Here is a 17,354-nt window from a genome sequence, read left to right as displayed (position 1 = left end):
GGCAGACAGACATGACATATTCAATGTTGTTACAAACAAATTGTATATGAGATCTGTTAAGGCACCTGAATCAAATTCAGAAATTGTCAACCTAGGGTCATCTAAAACAACATGTAAAATTGGTCAAGCAAAGACAGCACACTAAGTTACTGTAGCACATAACTGATGAACAGTAGACTAAATGACACACATTGTGGAAGATAGGAGAGCAGTACCTTTTTGAGCTGTGCCCTCTGGACTGCCCAGGGGCTGAGCTGGGTTGGGCTTTTGAAGCCTTAGATATAGGTCTTCTACTTTCAGGAATGGAATTTGCTTTTTGTTTTACCTGCTCTGACTGCAACCTGTAAGTAAGGTTGAAAATTAAAGAGCAAGTGACAGTGGTTGCTGGGTTTGTTTCCTGACATGGTCAAGATGGTGCAGAAACTACACCCCTGCCCCCTCCCGCTCTGCAAACTACACATTCAGGTATTCTGTCATTCTTTAAAGGCATTTTACATCAGATGCAAAAATACTGAGTCCTACAAAAAAAAGCTTCCGTTTGCTGGTTGCTGTTGGGATGCACCAGTCCCACCACAGCTTCTATAGCAGGCAAAGAGACTCCCCAGCTAAGTCTTAGCATGAGCAGGAAAAAAATTCTGTTGGATCTAAGACATCTATTTAACTCATGTTTAACATATCTAAAATAGATTTTCATACTAAAAATCAGCAAGACAAGTATTCACAGCAGAAACTACTGGAAAAAAAAGACAGACAGAAACATACATGAACACACATACACACACATATAAATGCACTCACACCGATTCACAGACAGGGAGACATCTAAAGACTTCCAACCATCTCTTGCACACAATCACAAAGGCCTGGACAAAAAAAAAGAAGAGGGCTGGTTGTCAGACATACCTTCCTGCGACAGCGTGGTCTTGTGGCTGGGCCGCAGCAGTGTTCCTCTGTGAACGTCGCAGTGACCCCCCTGGATTGGAATTAGGCCGGTTGGACATTGGCACCTCTCTCCTGAAGGGACATACCCTTTCTAGACACTACCATTCACTGAAAGGAAGGAGAGACACAAAAGAAAGCCACATCAAAACCGAGTGGGACATATGCCTGTCTACACTTACACCACTCACTGCTTCAAAAGTATCTTAAAACCCCAGAACCCCTCACACACCCAAAGAGATACAGCAAAGATGCAGTAATCTCTCTCAGACAAAACTCACTGAGGATGAGGTTTACACACACCAAAGGTGACAATTTTATGGCCTACGCTAGTATTACCAAACATTAACACACGGATCAACTACCATACAGGAAAGGAAGAGTGAAATCAGTGAACCATAATTTACACAAGGGCTTATAACCCTTTTGTCTCTTGTACTGTGTACATGAAATAACAAGCACTTGATTTAATCAGAGAGAACAGAGTGAAGGCTGCCCCCAACTCTTGCGCTGCCTCAGATTAATCGCCCCAGACACCTACAGGCTATTGGTTGCCGTCAGTGAGAGATGCCCCAATTGCTGCCACCTCTGACTTCAGGGTTTTCCCTGCACAAACACAAGGTGGTCTGCCAGGACATTTTCAGCATTATGGTCATACAATTGTCTAAATGACACACAGATCCCATAATCTGGTCATCATTTTAAATTGTCTTAATTGCTGTACAAGATTTATTTACTGTTTTGCACATGACCGGTGGGGCACTGTGTAAACTGTGAAAAGAGTACGCTTGTGCTAAACTGGATCAGATCTCTGTATGTAACATTCACTGTAACAACAGTCAAGAGGACTGGTGACCACCGGATGAAGACTCATCTCTGGTTAAAGTACATTCCAAGATTAAGTTATGACCTTGCAAGCTACCTAACTGTATACACCTGGGTAATGCAGGATCTATGTTCTGAGCTCATGGTGGAATAGAGTTTGACCTGCTGACTACTATTCACTTTGTTGATCCAAAGTATGAGCTACAACATTAGCTACATCTCTTTTCGGTAATTAAAATATTAATAGAACCTGAATATTCTATTGCTACTGTTGACGACCTGTAAATATACATATAGACACACACACTTTTTTACTCATTTGAGGAAACACTAGAGAACCTTGAGATTAAAGCTGTCAAGATATCAAATTTTTAAACAAAAAAAAATATACAATTTCAGTATACTCATGCTACTACAACCAAACAACACCTTTCTAAGCACAAGTAACAGAATGGGTAAATAACAGATCAATGTTTCCCTGCAAGGTATGCACTTTACTTTTTTTTGTTGTTTGTGGATTTCTTTGTGCATAGGCTATTGTTTTCCTTGATGCATATTTTCAAACAATGACTTGTTTCAGAAGTTGCCAGAACCCAAAGTTTTCAGCTATAAACAGGAACCTGATCAATATAGTTGAATTCAGCCCCTACTTCAGTAAGCTGTTTTGCCTCCTTTGAGTCCACTGAACATTTAAAGATACCAATACATTATAGGCAGAGAACTATAAGCCTGCTCACAAAGTAACCCATACTGCATTGCATTAAAAAAAGAGTGGGATCTCAAAATTAAATACAATATGAAGTACAGTTTATTCTAACATTCAATAAAAGATAAACGTCTTACCTACATTTCATTAACTAACAACACTTTTTGGAGGGTTTTCTGTTACATTTCCCTCAATACTTGACTCGTTAGGACTATCTTTAAACCTGCATTAAGTGAAATTATGATTATAGGTAAAAGATAAATGAAAACTGTCTTTTCACTACACAACTGGCATATATAATGTGTGCTTTTTGGTAGAAGTATCTCAGACCAAGGATCAACATGGGTGATCCAAACAGATGCTTTGTGGTCATCACAAAGTCAGTGCACAACAGAGGTCATGTATCTTTAATGATGCAATAGGCTTGATGAAAGCATACGTTGACCTACTCCTCATATATACCTGACCATTCTGTTTGTTTCAGACATTAACACACGCTTGACTGATGGGCATCGCCGGCAGTGTTTTAGACAGGGGAAAAGGAAGAATGCCATAAACGAAATTGACACAAGATGCGTTACTTGAATTAAAATGCATTGCAAGACAATGCATTAATATGGTATTGCATCATTGGGAATTAAAAGTAGCTTTACATAGAATTAAGGTCATAGAAATTCTATGTAATTGAGTAATGTTGAAACATATGCAGTGAATGATCTCAGTCAGCAAAAATCACACTCAGTAAAACCCTTTCCATATGATTGCCGCACTTGAAAACACTCAAGCGTGCACCCCCAAGATATGAATGGCAACGCTGATGAATCAATCGCAGGTACTGCAGCTGAATCCTCTCTCCAAGCATGGAAATTTCACGCAAAACTCATGGAAGGATCCTGTAAAAGATCCCATAAAGATAATCCAACAGTATTTCAGTCTCCTCATATAGGGCAACAATAAATTTAATGTCCACGGCAATTGGGCCAACGAGGAAAAAAAAAAAAAAACTGAACATGGGATTCATGGGATTTCACTTGATCAAAATAAGCCAAATGTTCACTGCAACTGGAAACAACCTCAAATTAGATTAGGATGCAGATGATCTTGCACTAAACCACAGCAAAGCGGCTGTTGCAATTGCCTCTCCTAATGCAAGAGCGCCCTCACGTTTGTCTGCGGTGTAGTGTCTTTTTGGACAAGATAAATAGAATATTTCCCCCTTCTCTTATGTTGCAATTATTAATTCATGAACGTGCATTGCTTTCAATGAGATGGATTAACATTCTTCGTTTACCTTCACTGGAGAGGTCAGGCTCTTAAAGTAGCCTTTTCATAAACTAATAAACAGAACTTAAACTCAACTTCCATACATCCATTCCATTACTAGGGTTCACCATTATTATTACTGCCATTATATCTATTACTAGGGTTTATTTTTACATCTCATTAACGTTTCGATTGGTTTAGAGCACTACTATTGTGGCTCAGCAGAAGATTAATACAATGGTAGAGATACATCAACGTTAATAGTTGCCCAATTGCCCAGGACAAGTAAAAACATGTGTCAGGCAAGTAAAACCAGCCATTGACTTGTGCAATTAGACAAATGGGGATTCTGAGCGAATTCAGAATTAGCTTGTAAAATCCCCAGTTTCTCTGTGCCCACCAATAGGAAAGCACATCAGCGGTAATGTGTGCATTTCCTTTGTGTAAATGAGGAATGAGGCAGGTCAAGTTGTGTGCTGCGACCATTCATACTGCTGACCAATAACTATCTATCTGTGACAGTGGAAGAGGACTAAGTCAACCACCTAGTGTCAGAGTACTATAAGCTGTTTTTTTCTGCCCTGAGTGCCTTTCATAGTTACTTATGGGGTCACCTTTCTGGTCTCTCCTAGCTAGACAATTCTCCCTCAGTTCTCAATAATTGGAAACTCTGCACGGACCATGGAAGTTACTGCAATGGGTCACAAGAAAAAAACTCTCCATTAAAAATTTTTACTTCATAAATAGACAACCCCACAGAAGTGCTACTATGGCACTGACGCACACTGTGGTCGAATGACTTACAAAAAGCTACAGGTTTAATGGACCACCTAGTTATTTTTGCAACTAGCCAAAAAGACAGCTAATTATATTGGTAGACAGCTGGATAAACACCAAGCTAACTAGCATGTTATTTTGACCAGTTAGCTAATATACCACTGAAGATGACTTTCAGCAAGAAATGTCTGATCTGTACTCATAGACACTGCTCAGAGGCTCTGAATGCAGATTCCAACAACATGTAACTGGGAAGTTGGATATCGCACGCTTGTATATATGAAAACAAAGTGGAACCAGCGTCACAACTTAACTGATTCGACTGACCTGTCTGAGTTACGTTAAAGTAAATTGCTGTTGATGCCAGCTTCACCTCGGCAGCTCTTTATTTACAAAATGAAATTACGAGTAATATATGTCTAAAACAATAACCACCTAGCTAGCAAATGTATCCTCCGTGGTGGTAATAATGGCAGCTACATTCCAGTAAATTAGTTCTCTGCTTGCTAGCTAAACCTTAGCTTATTTTAGCAAACTAGCTAGCCTGCTAGTTAACCAGCCAGCTAGCAATAGTAGCTAATGTTATGTTTTCACTTAAAAAAGGCAGGGTTTGTACCATGCTTATGGTTCTTGCACTTGCCAAGATATATCGGGCAGTGACATCGGCTCAACATGGACGCACACACGAGACTGACTAGTCTGGAACCAGACATCCCTCTGCTCATGTGTCATCACCTGGGAGAAGGTGGGGTGAGCACAGCAACAACTGGTTAACCAGTCCTTAAAGAAATACTTCAATAACATTAATAATTATGAGTAAAATTTGGACAATTACAGAAAACAACCTAGGGAGCCATGACAACCCTTGAACAGATCCCTGCATGGGGGCAATAAATTGCTTTCCTGACCAGGCAAGTGAGGAAAAAAAAAAAAAAAACCTTAACATTGAACCCTGCTATTACACATGCCATTACCTCATTAAGTATTACATAGTTTCAAAACATCTTAACTGACAACCAAAGCTGCATGTGTACACAGGCACATTCTCAAACTGCGGGAAAAGGCACTGGAGTTAAAAAGTTGGGGAAAAAAAAGACTGCACACCAATCCAAGTGACATGTAAGTGAACAAGTCCATACTTTACATACCATCACAACTGAGGCCAAAGGGGAAGGGTGTCATTTGGGATGAAGTTTGGGATGCACTCATTTCAGCATCGTGGCTCATGACAAAATAAGAGCAACTCTAAGGAAAACATGAAACCCTGGAAACCGCAGAAGTAGTGGCCTCTGGAAATCACATCGGAAGTGTGATTGATGCCGTTAAACTCAGTTAAACATTGATGCAGTTGAACTCAAATCAAATTTCTCTTAATACTACTCATTTTTTAAATAAAATCCTGTCATCAATCCCGACAAGCACTCTATAGAAATTAAGGAACTGCATGGAGATAACATATCAATTCACACCAAGTAACATTAGTAACAGCTAAATACTTGTGAAAGAGAAAAACATTTAAAATACTGCTGGACTCCTGCTTTCACCCATCTACTAGTTTTGCAATGTAACAATTTCAGCGTTACATTATTTACAACTGAAGTCATGTGGCTAGGTGTACAATGTAGTGATGGTCTTGTAAATCCAGCTAAGTGCAAAAAAGATAAAACATTTTGCTTCTCAACTTTGTCAAATGTTGCTTGATAACCAGATGAGTAATTCAAATTAGATCAATTTGCAGCCACAGAGTAATTTATCACAATGTCTGTGCACTTCTAATTAAAGCAAATAAAGATCACTCTGCCCAATGTAACCAGTTTCGAGATGACGTAAAGAAACATTCATTCATACAGTAAACATCAACACCATCTGTGGTAAATCTGGTTAATAAAGCAGTTCTACAGTGCCAGTGCCACTGGATGGAACTCTCATAAAGTTTGGTGAGGTCTCATATAAACACCCACGCGTACCAGACAAAAGGAACCCTGGGATAGCAACCAAACATGAAGAGTACATGCATACATGGTTGAAACGAGCAATGGAGGCCAAGTCAAAGTTCCTTATTCACCACAGGGACATCGTCAAACACGTGACTCAGCGCCATTTTGAGGGTGAGGTGCTTGGGGCATGTGAGGAAAAATGCCATTTGGGATGAAGCCATAATATGGGTCACTACCACAGTCTCACAACTGCTTCAGCAGATACTTCAGCCATTTTACACTTTCCAAGATGTGCAGAAGCCTGATCTGGTGTTAAAGGAGTCTGATAAAAATCCATCAACCTTATTTTCAGTATCACTCAGCTGAATCTAACTGTCACTGATTTGACACAATAGTGACTCCAATGATCACATCAACCTGATCCACAATCCCAGGTGCAGATAGGCTATTTCACTACACTCCATTAGCCTATACCATTCACAGAAAGTTTTAAGTCACAGATCAACATCCTCACTCATTTTCTAAATGAAAACAGAAATCTAACTCCAAACACAAAAAACTTCAGTTACAATACAGTCATGAGTCACCTGCATGGCTTTCCCAGCAATGACTGGACATCAATGCTGAAAGGAACAGTCTAGCGCCCAGAGTACTAACACTGTGTGTGTGACTCATAAAAAGCTGTGTTAGAAAGTCCACAACTTTCCACACACATACATACACATCTCCTCAGGCCCACAATAAAACTGGCAGAGACAGAACTGCCTTATCAGCTAGCATTCTGGGGTGCCCACTCAACACCATTTTACACATCAAATTACACCAACTTATTGCAGGCAAAACATTCAACCATGCATCTATTCATTAAAACACATGTTTTCCTTCTTGGTGGTATAACTTCCCTTATTGTGTGCCCATGTTCTGCAATTGTAGACTGAAAAACAAAATCAAAGCTTTAAAAATACTCAGTAATACATTAATTTGGCTGATATAACCTTGTTTGTGATAGCAAATCCATCTATAAACATGATTTGATTCCATCTGCATCAATGAGCAATGCACACAAAATAATTGTGCAGCTGAGATATCCAGACATTGTATCCATGTGAATATGTAGGATTTCCATGTGAAAACTCTAGCATTGCACAGTTATTTGTTGATGTTTCCATGAAGGTCACTGAGCTCCCCCAACCTGCTCATCTCCACAAATTTAAGGCTGAATTGAACTGGAGTTCTCTTACTGCCTTAACCTATGTTAGATGGCAGGTGCAAAGACCACCATTTTCAGAAAATGGGCTCCATGTGGTACCCCCTCTCACTTTCACTCCTACTCAATGTCTATGATAAACCAAACACCTCCACTGCACAGGAGATTAGGATGCAAGTGACTAACCTTCCAACTGCTATAGCATGAGCAATTCATTATTGGCTTTCTGTACAGCCACTAACAGCAGGACAGAGGTGAGAGTACCCTGGGTCTCTGTACAGCACAGCTATATCTCAACCTAGCATGCACTGCAGATACCAAATCCAGTTGTCCTTCATTAAGTGGCTGGAGTTAGTGGGTCTCCATCTTGAGCAGAGTGACAGGGGTGTCCAGCTGTCAGGAAGCAAGCACGGGACACACACACCTAGACAGGCACCTCACAACAACTTATGAGCCACTCGTAGAACACCCAACCAGGTTGCCCGGGGTGACAGTGGGTAGACACTGGAAGAATAAACTAACACTCAATGTGGGTTACAGCCATTCTGCTCTGCCTGTCTTCAGCACTGCCTGGATCAAATTATCCAGGGCATTTCACACCAATATTCTAGTGAAATGATACAAGATGATCAGATGACCTGAAGATGAGGGGTTTTACAATGACATATTAAAATTATTACACATGACATATTTCCCCATGACCACAATTCTCATTCCCCCGCCTGATAAATTCTGAATTCTGTGGTGATACAAGTGCCTGTATTAACATTATCAAACAGCAACACAGACATTTCATGTCTTAAGACACCAAAGCGGTGTCACTCGAATACTATTCCACAGAGAGAGATAATTACATATAGTCTAAATAATATAACTGCCTGGCACTGTCAAGTAACAAATGTAAACAATAATAAAGGCAGACAGGAGTTATATGTACTGAACCACATATAATTCACAAAAATAATGGTCCAGGTTTTCAAGGCCTCAAGTCTTGCCTACGTCACGAAATGTCAGGAAGCGTTAATATACGTAGGTAACGTTAGCTGGCCAGCTATATTGCGGCACATTCGGCAAATGGTTAAGAAACAAGGCTAATCGGTTAGCTTGTTTAGCTGGTGCTTTCCATTGAACCAGTCATTTTAGCATACAATATCGTCCCCTTCGTCGTACAGAAATATGAGGCTCATTAAAACGTTACTAAGTTGTATTCAAGTAGTTAGATGCTAGAATTCTACTGCAGCTAACTGTCAGACTTTTACAGGATAACAGCTAACGTTAGCCACCAACCTCAAAATACGACATAATTACCAAGGCCCTATTGAGGCCTCTGCTATATGAACATCTTCTTTGTTTATTTTGGATTCAACATTCGTACATTTATGACTTCGTAGCAAGCATAAAGCATGTCTTCGTCCATCTACATCTTTCCATTTATGCTATAACTGGCTATATCAGCAGTACCATTACAATGTACCGATGTTTAATTTCTTACTTTTCCGAACAGCGGCCTGTGTTCCTACGTAGCCAGTCTGAGCCCCGGTCTCGATTTAGCAGACACTGCCACAAAACGGTCCCAAATTAGAGAAAAATCCAGTTCTGAGTCAAACTGAAGTCAAAGACGATTCATTGTTTTTACGTGAGGCATGTTTAAGTAGTTTAAATCTGGTGTGAAACTCTAAATTGTGAAAACAAGGGAGTTGCAAAGGAAACTGCCAGTCTAACAGACAGGAAAATGCGTAGCTAGGTAGCAAGACTGGTATCGATTTGATAGCTAGACGCTGGCTAGTTAGTAATAATGAGTAATATGATAGCTAGGACGAAATACCTAGGCAGCTATCACAGTTAGTTAGCTAGCTAGCTAGCTATATAGGTCTGTCTGCAAAGACTGCCACGGTGGTTCTGCTCCTAAACAGGAAAGTGCAGTGGCACTAGCTAATCAAATCTAGATCGTTAACAGAAGGAATTCGTCTGTCAGTGTCCAATCAGCTAGCTTTATGGCTAACATTAACATTAGATCAAACGCACATTCTCGTCCTTTCTGAAATCACATTTCAGGGTAACGCTGCATTGCTTTCGTGTTTGGCACCTATTGCGCCTTAATTAGAACAGCCGCTTTGCCGACGTGTTTTCACACAAGACTTAGCAACCTAGCTAAATGGACTACCAAGTTAAATACCTGGCTAAACAAGTTAGCTAGCTAACTAGCTGGTTGGTTGACTGTTAGGTAGTTAGCTAGCTACGTAAACAAATGCCAAGATTAATTTTAGCTACATAACTTGTAAACGTTAACGCTAAGTAAATGGCTACAATGAGAATGTAGCGTTTTTATTGCTCCTTTTTTATCATGACCCTGTCTCGAAGAAGACGATTAACAGCTAGCTAGAAAAATCCTTTCAATATGGAAAATCTGACATGTTAGGTTATAAACCAGACGCGTGTAGCCAAACACTGATAACTCGAGCCATGCCGAAAAAGACAACTGGCTGGCAAAGTAGCTAGTTATTGTACCTGTTTCCAATTTGCCGTTCAACGAATTGTGTTTTGATAGCGAGCTAGCCAGCCATGACTATAGTGTTTCGCTGTCTCAAGCTAGCTAGCTAGCCAGCCAGCTAATGCCAATGCAACTGCAAAACGAAATGGCCTCTGAACCTTTTTCGCTGCTTGCATCACTCACAAAAAAAACAGGAAAGCAGGAACAGGATTCGACATGACAATTGGAAACCATATTTTTCGCGAAATTGTATCTCCCTATCTTACACGTTGTTCGGCCACTTTCTTTCAAGACGGTCCCCTAAATCATTGAAGAAGGTCGTAGTGAATGTTTGTTAGATTTTGTTATTACCTATTTGTTCCAGTGTTGTAGTTGCTGTTACAGACAGTGCAGCAGCTCCACTCTCTCAGCTCTTACCTTCACATCAGCTGAGGGACCTGCAACTGCAATGTACCTCCGCTCCCACGTCCCCTCTTCCGCTGGGAACTACTTTAGGTACATTACTGTAACAAAGCCGAAAACGCCATTCATTCCATTCCGTATAAACAAAAATATATAGACAAAATATAATTACAAATCATAATTTTTGAATTTATTTGCAATTATATTCATTTTTTTAAAAACATAACGTGCCATAGAATTGCCTAAGAAATATCCGTCCGCTGGGTCATGACCCTTTAATCTTGGCTAACAACTGTTTACCCGATTATTTTCTTTTTGAGTTTTTCTTTGTGGAGTGTGTTTATTCTACATTATAGTTTTATTACTGGTTCTGACTCTTTATCAATCTTTGGTGTTACATAAACTCTTTCATTTGTATTGTGTTATTCTGAAAAGAGTAGTCCGTTGTCATGGTAACACTTTAGCGTCAGAAAATGGCGTTCTTGACAGGAAAATACTGTTTGAGAAAAGCAGCTAACGTTAGCCGCTGAAGTGGCTATCTTGGTGAGCAGCCTCTTACTCTTTCTACCCGACTTATATTATCAAAACTGAACTAAGCAGGACAGAGATATAAGATATGTATTGTTTTAATGTTCGATTTTATATAGAAAATAGAACAACTTGCTAGATAGCTGTTTGCTAGCGTCATTTTTAAAATAAACACTGTAGTCTTCATAACTGCTAACGATGCTTGTTAGATATTTTGAGATGTCTTCATGCAAGATAGACTATACTCTTATACACTTTAGCTGGCAATGTGTGCTTTTCATCCAGCTTGAAAGCTAACTTATTTAGCAATCTTACCAATTAGCATTTGCAGCTCGGAAGCAGTTGATAAATTGCTAAAATTATTTCATTTCGTCAACAAGGTAGCTGGTCAGTCATGAATCTTGCTTGCAGTCATGACGTTAGTCGGCTAACATTAACTGTTATAGTCTAGCTGGAGTCATTTCTCTTAATACTAAAATGTGATGTTGGTTTACCCAAATTCAAATGTACAATAACTAGATAGCTAATGTGATAGATCACCTAGTCTGTGTATAAAATCTAGCTAGCTTGCTCGCAAAATTATGGCCTTAGCCGTGGCAAAATCATTCACGTTAGCTAGAAGTAAATAATATACATTGTTTTATAATTAGACTAGTATGCATTAATGTTAAGATGGCTAACATTTCACCCGTAGCCTCACTATTGTTAGCTAATCCATTGACTAGCTAACGATAGGTTGCTAAATTATCTTGTTAGCTGCAGAGATAGCTACAGCCAATTGCTGGCTAAACGTTTCTTAAAATGTTGAAACAACCAAACACGTCCAGTGAAATATGTAACTTATGTGTAATGTGTAACATTATGCTGATTCTGATTTAGCTGTACATCCGTGCAGCTGGACAGAGGAGGAGAAGAAACAACGGCCGACAAAGGGTTAAGTATAAGGATACTCGGGCGGTCTTTGTTCATGCTGTCTTTGCACTGTAGTAGTATGCGACAGCCGCTGAGGTTCGAGATTTGGCTCTGCGATCTCGAAAATAGAGAAATTTTGGTGACTTAACCTTGTTTATGTGAATGGACCCTAGGGATGAACAAAGGTCTCTGTTTGTATAAAAAAGCCGTTGTGGACGCTTTTCGTTTCTGTTAGTATACATGCTATGAACTCCAGTGGCAGTATTCTCATTCCATCACTATTGAAAGGATAACCTAACAACTCCACTGAAGAGTGGTGGGAACCATGCCCTTCAGGTCATACAGCAAGATGTACATTTCTGTCTGTAATGTGTTTTCATTGTGGTCTGGTTGTCATTACCGATGTGGAACCACCTACCAGGGTGACCGGGCAGGAACAGCCAGGTGCCCTGAGTATTGCACTCGCAGCCCCAGTCCTAGCTACCTCATATTGTTCCCTCTCTTTATATCTCCCTCTCTCTCTTTCAAAAGCATGTAATCTCGTATTAATATCATCATAGCTCAACTCTGTGTCACGTTAGCAAGTACAGTGTAGGTCAATTTTGAATTAATTAAGCTTTAGATGGAAACTCGAATTAGTGATGGTAAACTGTTGCAGTGCAGACGTGATGTCCGCTAATGTCCAGTAGATGGCACTATATCCTTTACCTAACTGTACTGCAGTTCATCGTCTACGAAAATGACAAACGAATAACAAAACACGTCCACACTTTCGTAATGAAAATGGCTACATGTCCATCTTTAATTACAAGCAGTAAAGAGCAGGCTAGTTTTATCATCATGTATTGGACTTGTTGGGGGGGGGGGGTCTTGATTGTCTTCCTCTTCTCTCTCACAGCTCTTTGATTTCTTTGCTGATTTCATAGTTTTTAACCTTTGATTGATCATAGCACACCATCTGTCTACCTGTTCCAGCTGTATCTACAGGAATGATTTTCCACTAATCTGTAGTAGTCTGAGTGACTGGAACAACACAATTGACAAACACCTGATTGATGTCATTTTTACCAGTCTTTTATAAATGTATGTATAACATTATAACTGGATTATTATATCATAATGTACATATAATAATGAGAAAATGTACCAAAACAGATTCAAATTTTATGCTTTGAGAAAGCGACACATATAAGTTAAACATATATGGCAAGTGCCACTTTTCCCACTATATATATAGCTTGCTTTTGCAAGTTTTTACAATACAGAAGGGAGAGTCAAATATTTTATCTGTACCATTTGACCAGAAGCCACCAAATCTTGCATGGTAATATTATGCAAAGATCTACTTAATAGGATACATTTGATCAAATTCAAATTCAAATTCATGGTTTACTCTGAATTTCCCAATAAAATCAGTGCTTGGCCTAGGATAGCCATATTTTTGGACACATCTTTTGTTTCACAGTTGTCATAGAGCATATGTTGACATAGTCATAGATACCAATTTTTACATCAAGTGGATTTACTATTCATGAGAGGCAGTGTTTAGGGGGTTTTGTTTGTTATTATTTTCAAAATGTTAAAAATTGTAAATATTTAGTTGTTGCTAGCTTTCATAATTAATTTCAAGATATTCAGATTTGGAACACTGTTGTAGAGTGCAGTGTGTGTACACCCAATTTGAGAACAACTGAATGAGCTCTGCTCATCTGCAGGTTTATTTGCAAATGCTACAAACTGGCCGTAATCTTGTGATTTGGGATTTTTCATAATTAAGTTGGCTTGAAAAGCCAACTTGCTGTTCCTCTTAGTGTTTGTCTTTCTTCCTCCTCTTCTTATTTCATCCAGTTTTTTGTATGTGACTCCTTCTACAGCTTTTCAGCTATATTTATGAAACTTGGCCAATACTTCAAATAGTATGGGATTGCATTATTTGTGCTTTTTGTGTCCATACATAAAGTATTTTTGAGATATTTACGATTTTGCATTGATAAACCTCTGATTGACTAACATGGATAGAACATCCAGAATTTGAACTAATTTGATCTAACACATGCAGCCGACATCACAAAGGGCCTGCTACAGCAGCCACAGATATAGACTGTCTCTGCAGCAAAGCTTGTAACTACTAGCTACTACTATGCTAGTATTTTTCAAGCCATCCTTTCTAGTTGGAGTTATTGTTATTGAAAAGAGAAGTATAGTAGTTTTTGAATATTGACCTTTGAATAAACTCTGTGTCAGCAAAACAATATCATTGAGAAGACTTTCGAATGGGTTCTACAAAACTGAAAAGATTTATGTGTTTTTGATTGAGTTAAAAAAAAATCTAAATAAGTTCTGAGAAACCTATGGTTAAGGGATTCATTATGTGAACTGATGAAAAAGTGTTATCGAAAGGATACCTGTTTTTAAGACAAGGCTAGGTGATGATCAAATTATTTTTCAATAATAGAGGAATAAAATTAACAAGCTTTTAAAAAATCAAACACAATTTAAAGCAACAGAAATTAGCCTAGCCTCAAAATACTAGCGCTTGCATCTGGAAGTTGTATTATACAGTGCAGTAGTTTTGTGTCCAAATGTGAATACAGTTAGAGTATATCACATTTGCCATAATTATCAGTACCCCTATTATTCTTCTAGATTAGTACCAAATTGTTTCATTCTTATCTATATAAGCTTGATTCTAGTTTCTACATTTGTTTGTTTTTTAAAATATTTTCTTCATCCTGCTGTAAGAAGCATATACAAGTTACACACAGCTTCTTTACTTCTGCACAAATTATTTGCATCATGACTGTTTTGAGTTATATTGTTTTGCGCTTTCAAACTGAATCATGTATATGGCTGGTGGTAGTGAGTGTGCCTCGGATTAAAGGGTTTGGTAAGCCTTTGGAGAAAATTACTGAAACACCTTCAATACAATTTTGTCCCACGCTTAACACTGTTGGGTAGCGCACGTTTTGGCACATGCACACCCTCTGCTGGAGACAGGTGGTACTATCAACAAACGAATACAAGACGGAGAAGCTGCTTTCTGTGGGAGCCAATCTTCTTATTGAAAAACAGTTGAGGTGGCTCAACGATTTAGGAAGAGACAGGGATGACATCACCCAAGTAAGAGAGAAGTCGAAGTCAGAAGGATCATATATTACATCAAACACATATTTAAACAAGGAGCACACATTCTCATAATTACAGAATTTAAAAAATTGGCATTTACCAGACGGTTTCATCCAGAGCGACTTACATCAGTTACAGTTATTATACAGTTATAATTTCATGTAATAGTTTAGAATAATAGATGAAAGAATAATAAAGAAATCAAATTTATATGCAGTCATGATTTCAATCAAAGATGTAAATGAAAAAAGTTATGTAGTATGAGAATTGAGATCTATTTTTATTATTTATTTGGCAGGCGTTCTTCTATTGAGCAAGTACTAAGCTAACATGTCACAATATGTGTAAATTAATTATTAAAAAATCTATATATTAAACTTTTGTTACTTTGATGAATCTGCCACTAAGGAACTGTGTGGGCCTAAGATATTAGATAGCTGTGTATCAGGGCTGTCAGTTAATCAAAAATGAATTAATAAAGAAAAAGTGTGAAGTATTGATGATAAAATAAATGTTTTGATTATTCTTCTTCACAGTTATCTTCACAAAACTCACAGCTTTACAGCACTCTGTTTAGGGGTTGCAAAGAAATTAGTTCCCTTTGCAAGAGGTCATTGAGTTAAGTTCCTGAAAATAAGAGGGAAAAGATATACATGAACAAGGTATTGTAATAATCACTGTTAGCAAGTAAGTAACAGTCAAAGCTTGGGAACTTGAGTTGTGAATAAGGACATGCTTCCTAACAAAAATGTACCATCCATGAAGTAAGATGTGTACTTCATATTACATATTACAGAGCATCAGTGTTATCATGTTCCCTTTCATTGATTCTTTTATTCTCTATTAGTTGATATTTTAAGGTGTGTGTGTGTGGGGGGGGGGGGGGGGGTGGCTGAGTCAACAACAACAACATTATATGTCCATTACTTACTATACTCATAGTGACTATCAATGATTTACACCAGATAAGAATTCACTAAGGGATGATAGTTGGCATCGGACAGATCCAAATTCTGTGGAACAGCTTAAGTCAGAATATGTGTGTTTTTGCTAATTCATTCCATATTGGGTTGGGAAAAAGAAAGGAAAAAAGACAAGCTTGGGACATGCATCCAATGAAGAGAGGAAAATGCTGTGATGTAAAGACTGATTAATTGAAGGTAATTTCAAAGACGTTTCTCTGAGGGAAGAATGACCTCTGGGATCTCAGTTCATATTAAATAAATTATTACATCAATGCATCTGTGAATCTTTGAGAAGGTTGCATCATTTTTCAGTTTTTTTGCTCAATTCTTGTATGCTGCATTGCATATTTGTAGAGGCAGAAAACACACCCTTATCCTTGAGCATCCAGTAGATCTATAATTGCTGATGTATTAGTCAAGTACACTTTATTTTACAGTGTGAAAAATGAGAATTATGCAATTAGTACAGTTTACTATTAATTAACTCAATCTAGCTGGTGGTTTGAGAACAATAATGATCATATATAATAATGTTCATGGTTCCTAACCCATAAAAGTGATGTTAAGGCAGCAGAATTTATGGTTTGATAGCTATTTTTTCCTCTGTCTTTTAATAGCTGGATGAACCAAAATGTCACTGGCTTTAAAAACCCTCCGATGGGATATTAAGATCTTACTGTCACGTTCATGGCAGTTGCAAGTTTAATTTATGGCGTACAATGCTTTTCAAGTTAAACAAGGCAGGAAACTTGCAAACAAACAAATTTTAATGGAATTCATAGCACCAAAGACTTGTATGGGCTACAAATAATGAATTGTGAAGACTGCCCAACAGAGTTATGGGACTTAGTATTTATTTATTGCTTATGACAGGACAAGAATACAATGGTATTTCAATAGTCATCTTTACAAACAAACTCACCAGATAGTGTGGCCATACTGTTATATCTATGGTCTGTGTGTTTTGTGAAAGCATCAATGACCAGATGTAGCTATAGGTTTAAGAGGCTGTCCAGGCAAGGCATTAATGGTGAGAAGTGTTGTTATGGGTACTGGAGAATTTGTGATTATGTGATGCAGGAGGAAAATTAAGTTGAAAAAAAGGGGCAGAAGGTAAGGAAGAAAGTGCAAAATAGTCCAAGATCGGCCTGTAATTGTGTGGCTACACGTAGTTGTATCTGTATTCTGTTTTAAAATGGGGTTTAATGGTATAGAAGCAAATATTTGGTAGAAGTCAGATCACAATACCATAAATTTTTTGTCAATATGGGGGTAT

General features: G+C 38.4%; 1 protein-coding gene across 2 annotated transcripts in view; it reads right to left on the bottom strand.

The window, feature by feature from the left end:
- trip12 (thyroid hormone receptor interactor 12) overlaps positions 1-10,572 on the bottom strand; it is a 36,173-nt gene extending 25,601 nt beyond the window's left edge. Inside the window, exons 1-3 of one of the 2 annotated variants that reach the window (XM_036536058.1) lie at positions 10,497-10,572; positions 904-1,050; positions 216-341 (exon numbers count right to left, since the gene is read on the bottom strand). In XM_036536058.1, coding sequence (XP_036391951.1) covers positions 216-341; positions 904-1,001 — 224 coding nt within the window. In that variant the 5' untranslated portion in view covers positions 1,002-1,050; positions 10,497-10,572. The remainder of the gene's footprint in view (positions 1-215; positions 342-903; positions 1,051-10,496) is intronic. The other variant, XM_036536059.1, reaches the window with a different exon arrangement.
- Positions 10,573-17,354: the final 6,782 nt, after the last annotated feature.

The sequence above is a fragment of the Megalops cyprinoides genome, chromosome 9 (assembly GCF_013368585.1).
Source record: "Megalops cyprinoides isolate fMegCyp1 chromosome 9, fMegCyp1.pri, whole genome shotgun sequence".
Lineage (NCBI taxonomy): Eukaryota > Metazoa > Chordata > Actinopteri > Elopiformes > Megalopidae > Megalops > Megalops cyprinoides.
Note: the sequence above shows the minus strand (reverse complement) of the source record. Positions and strands in the feature narration are given on the sequence as shown.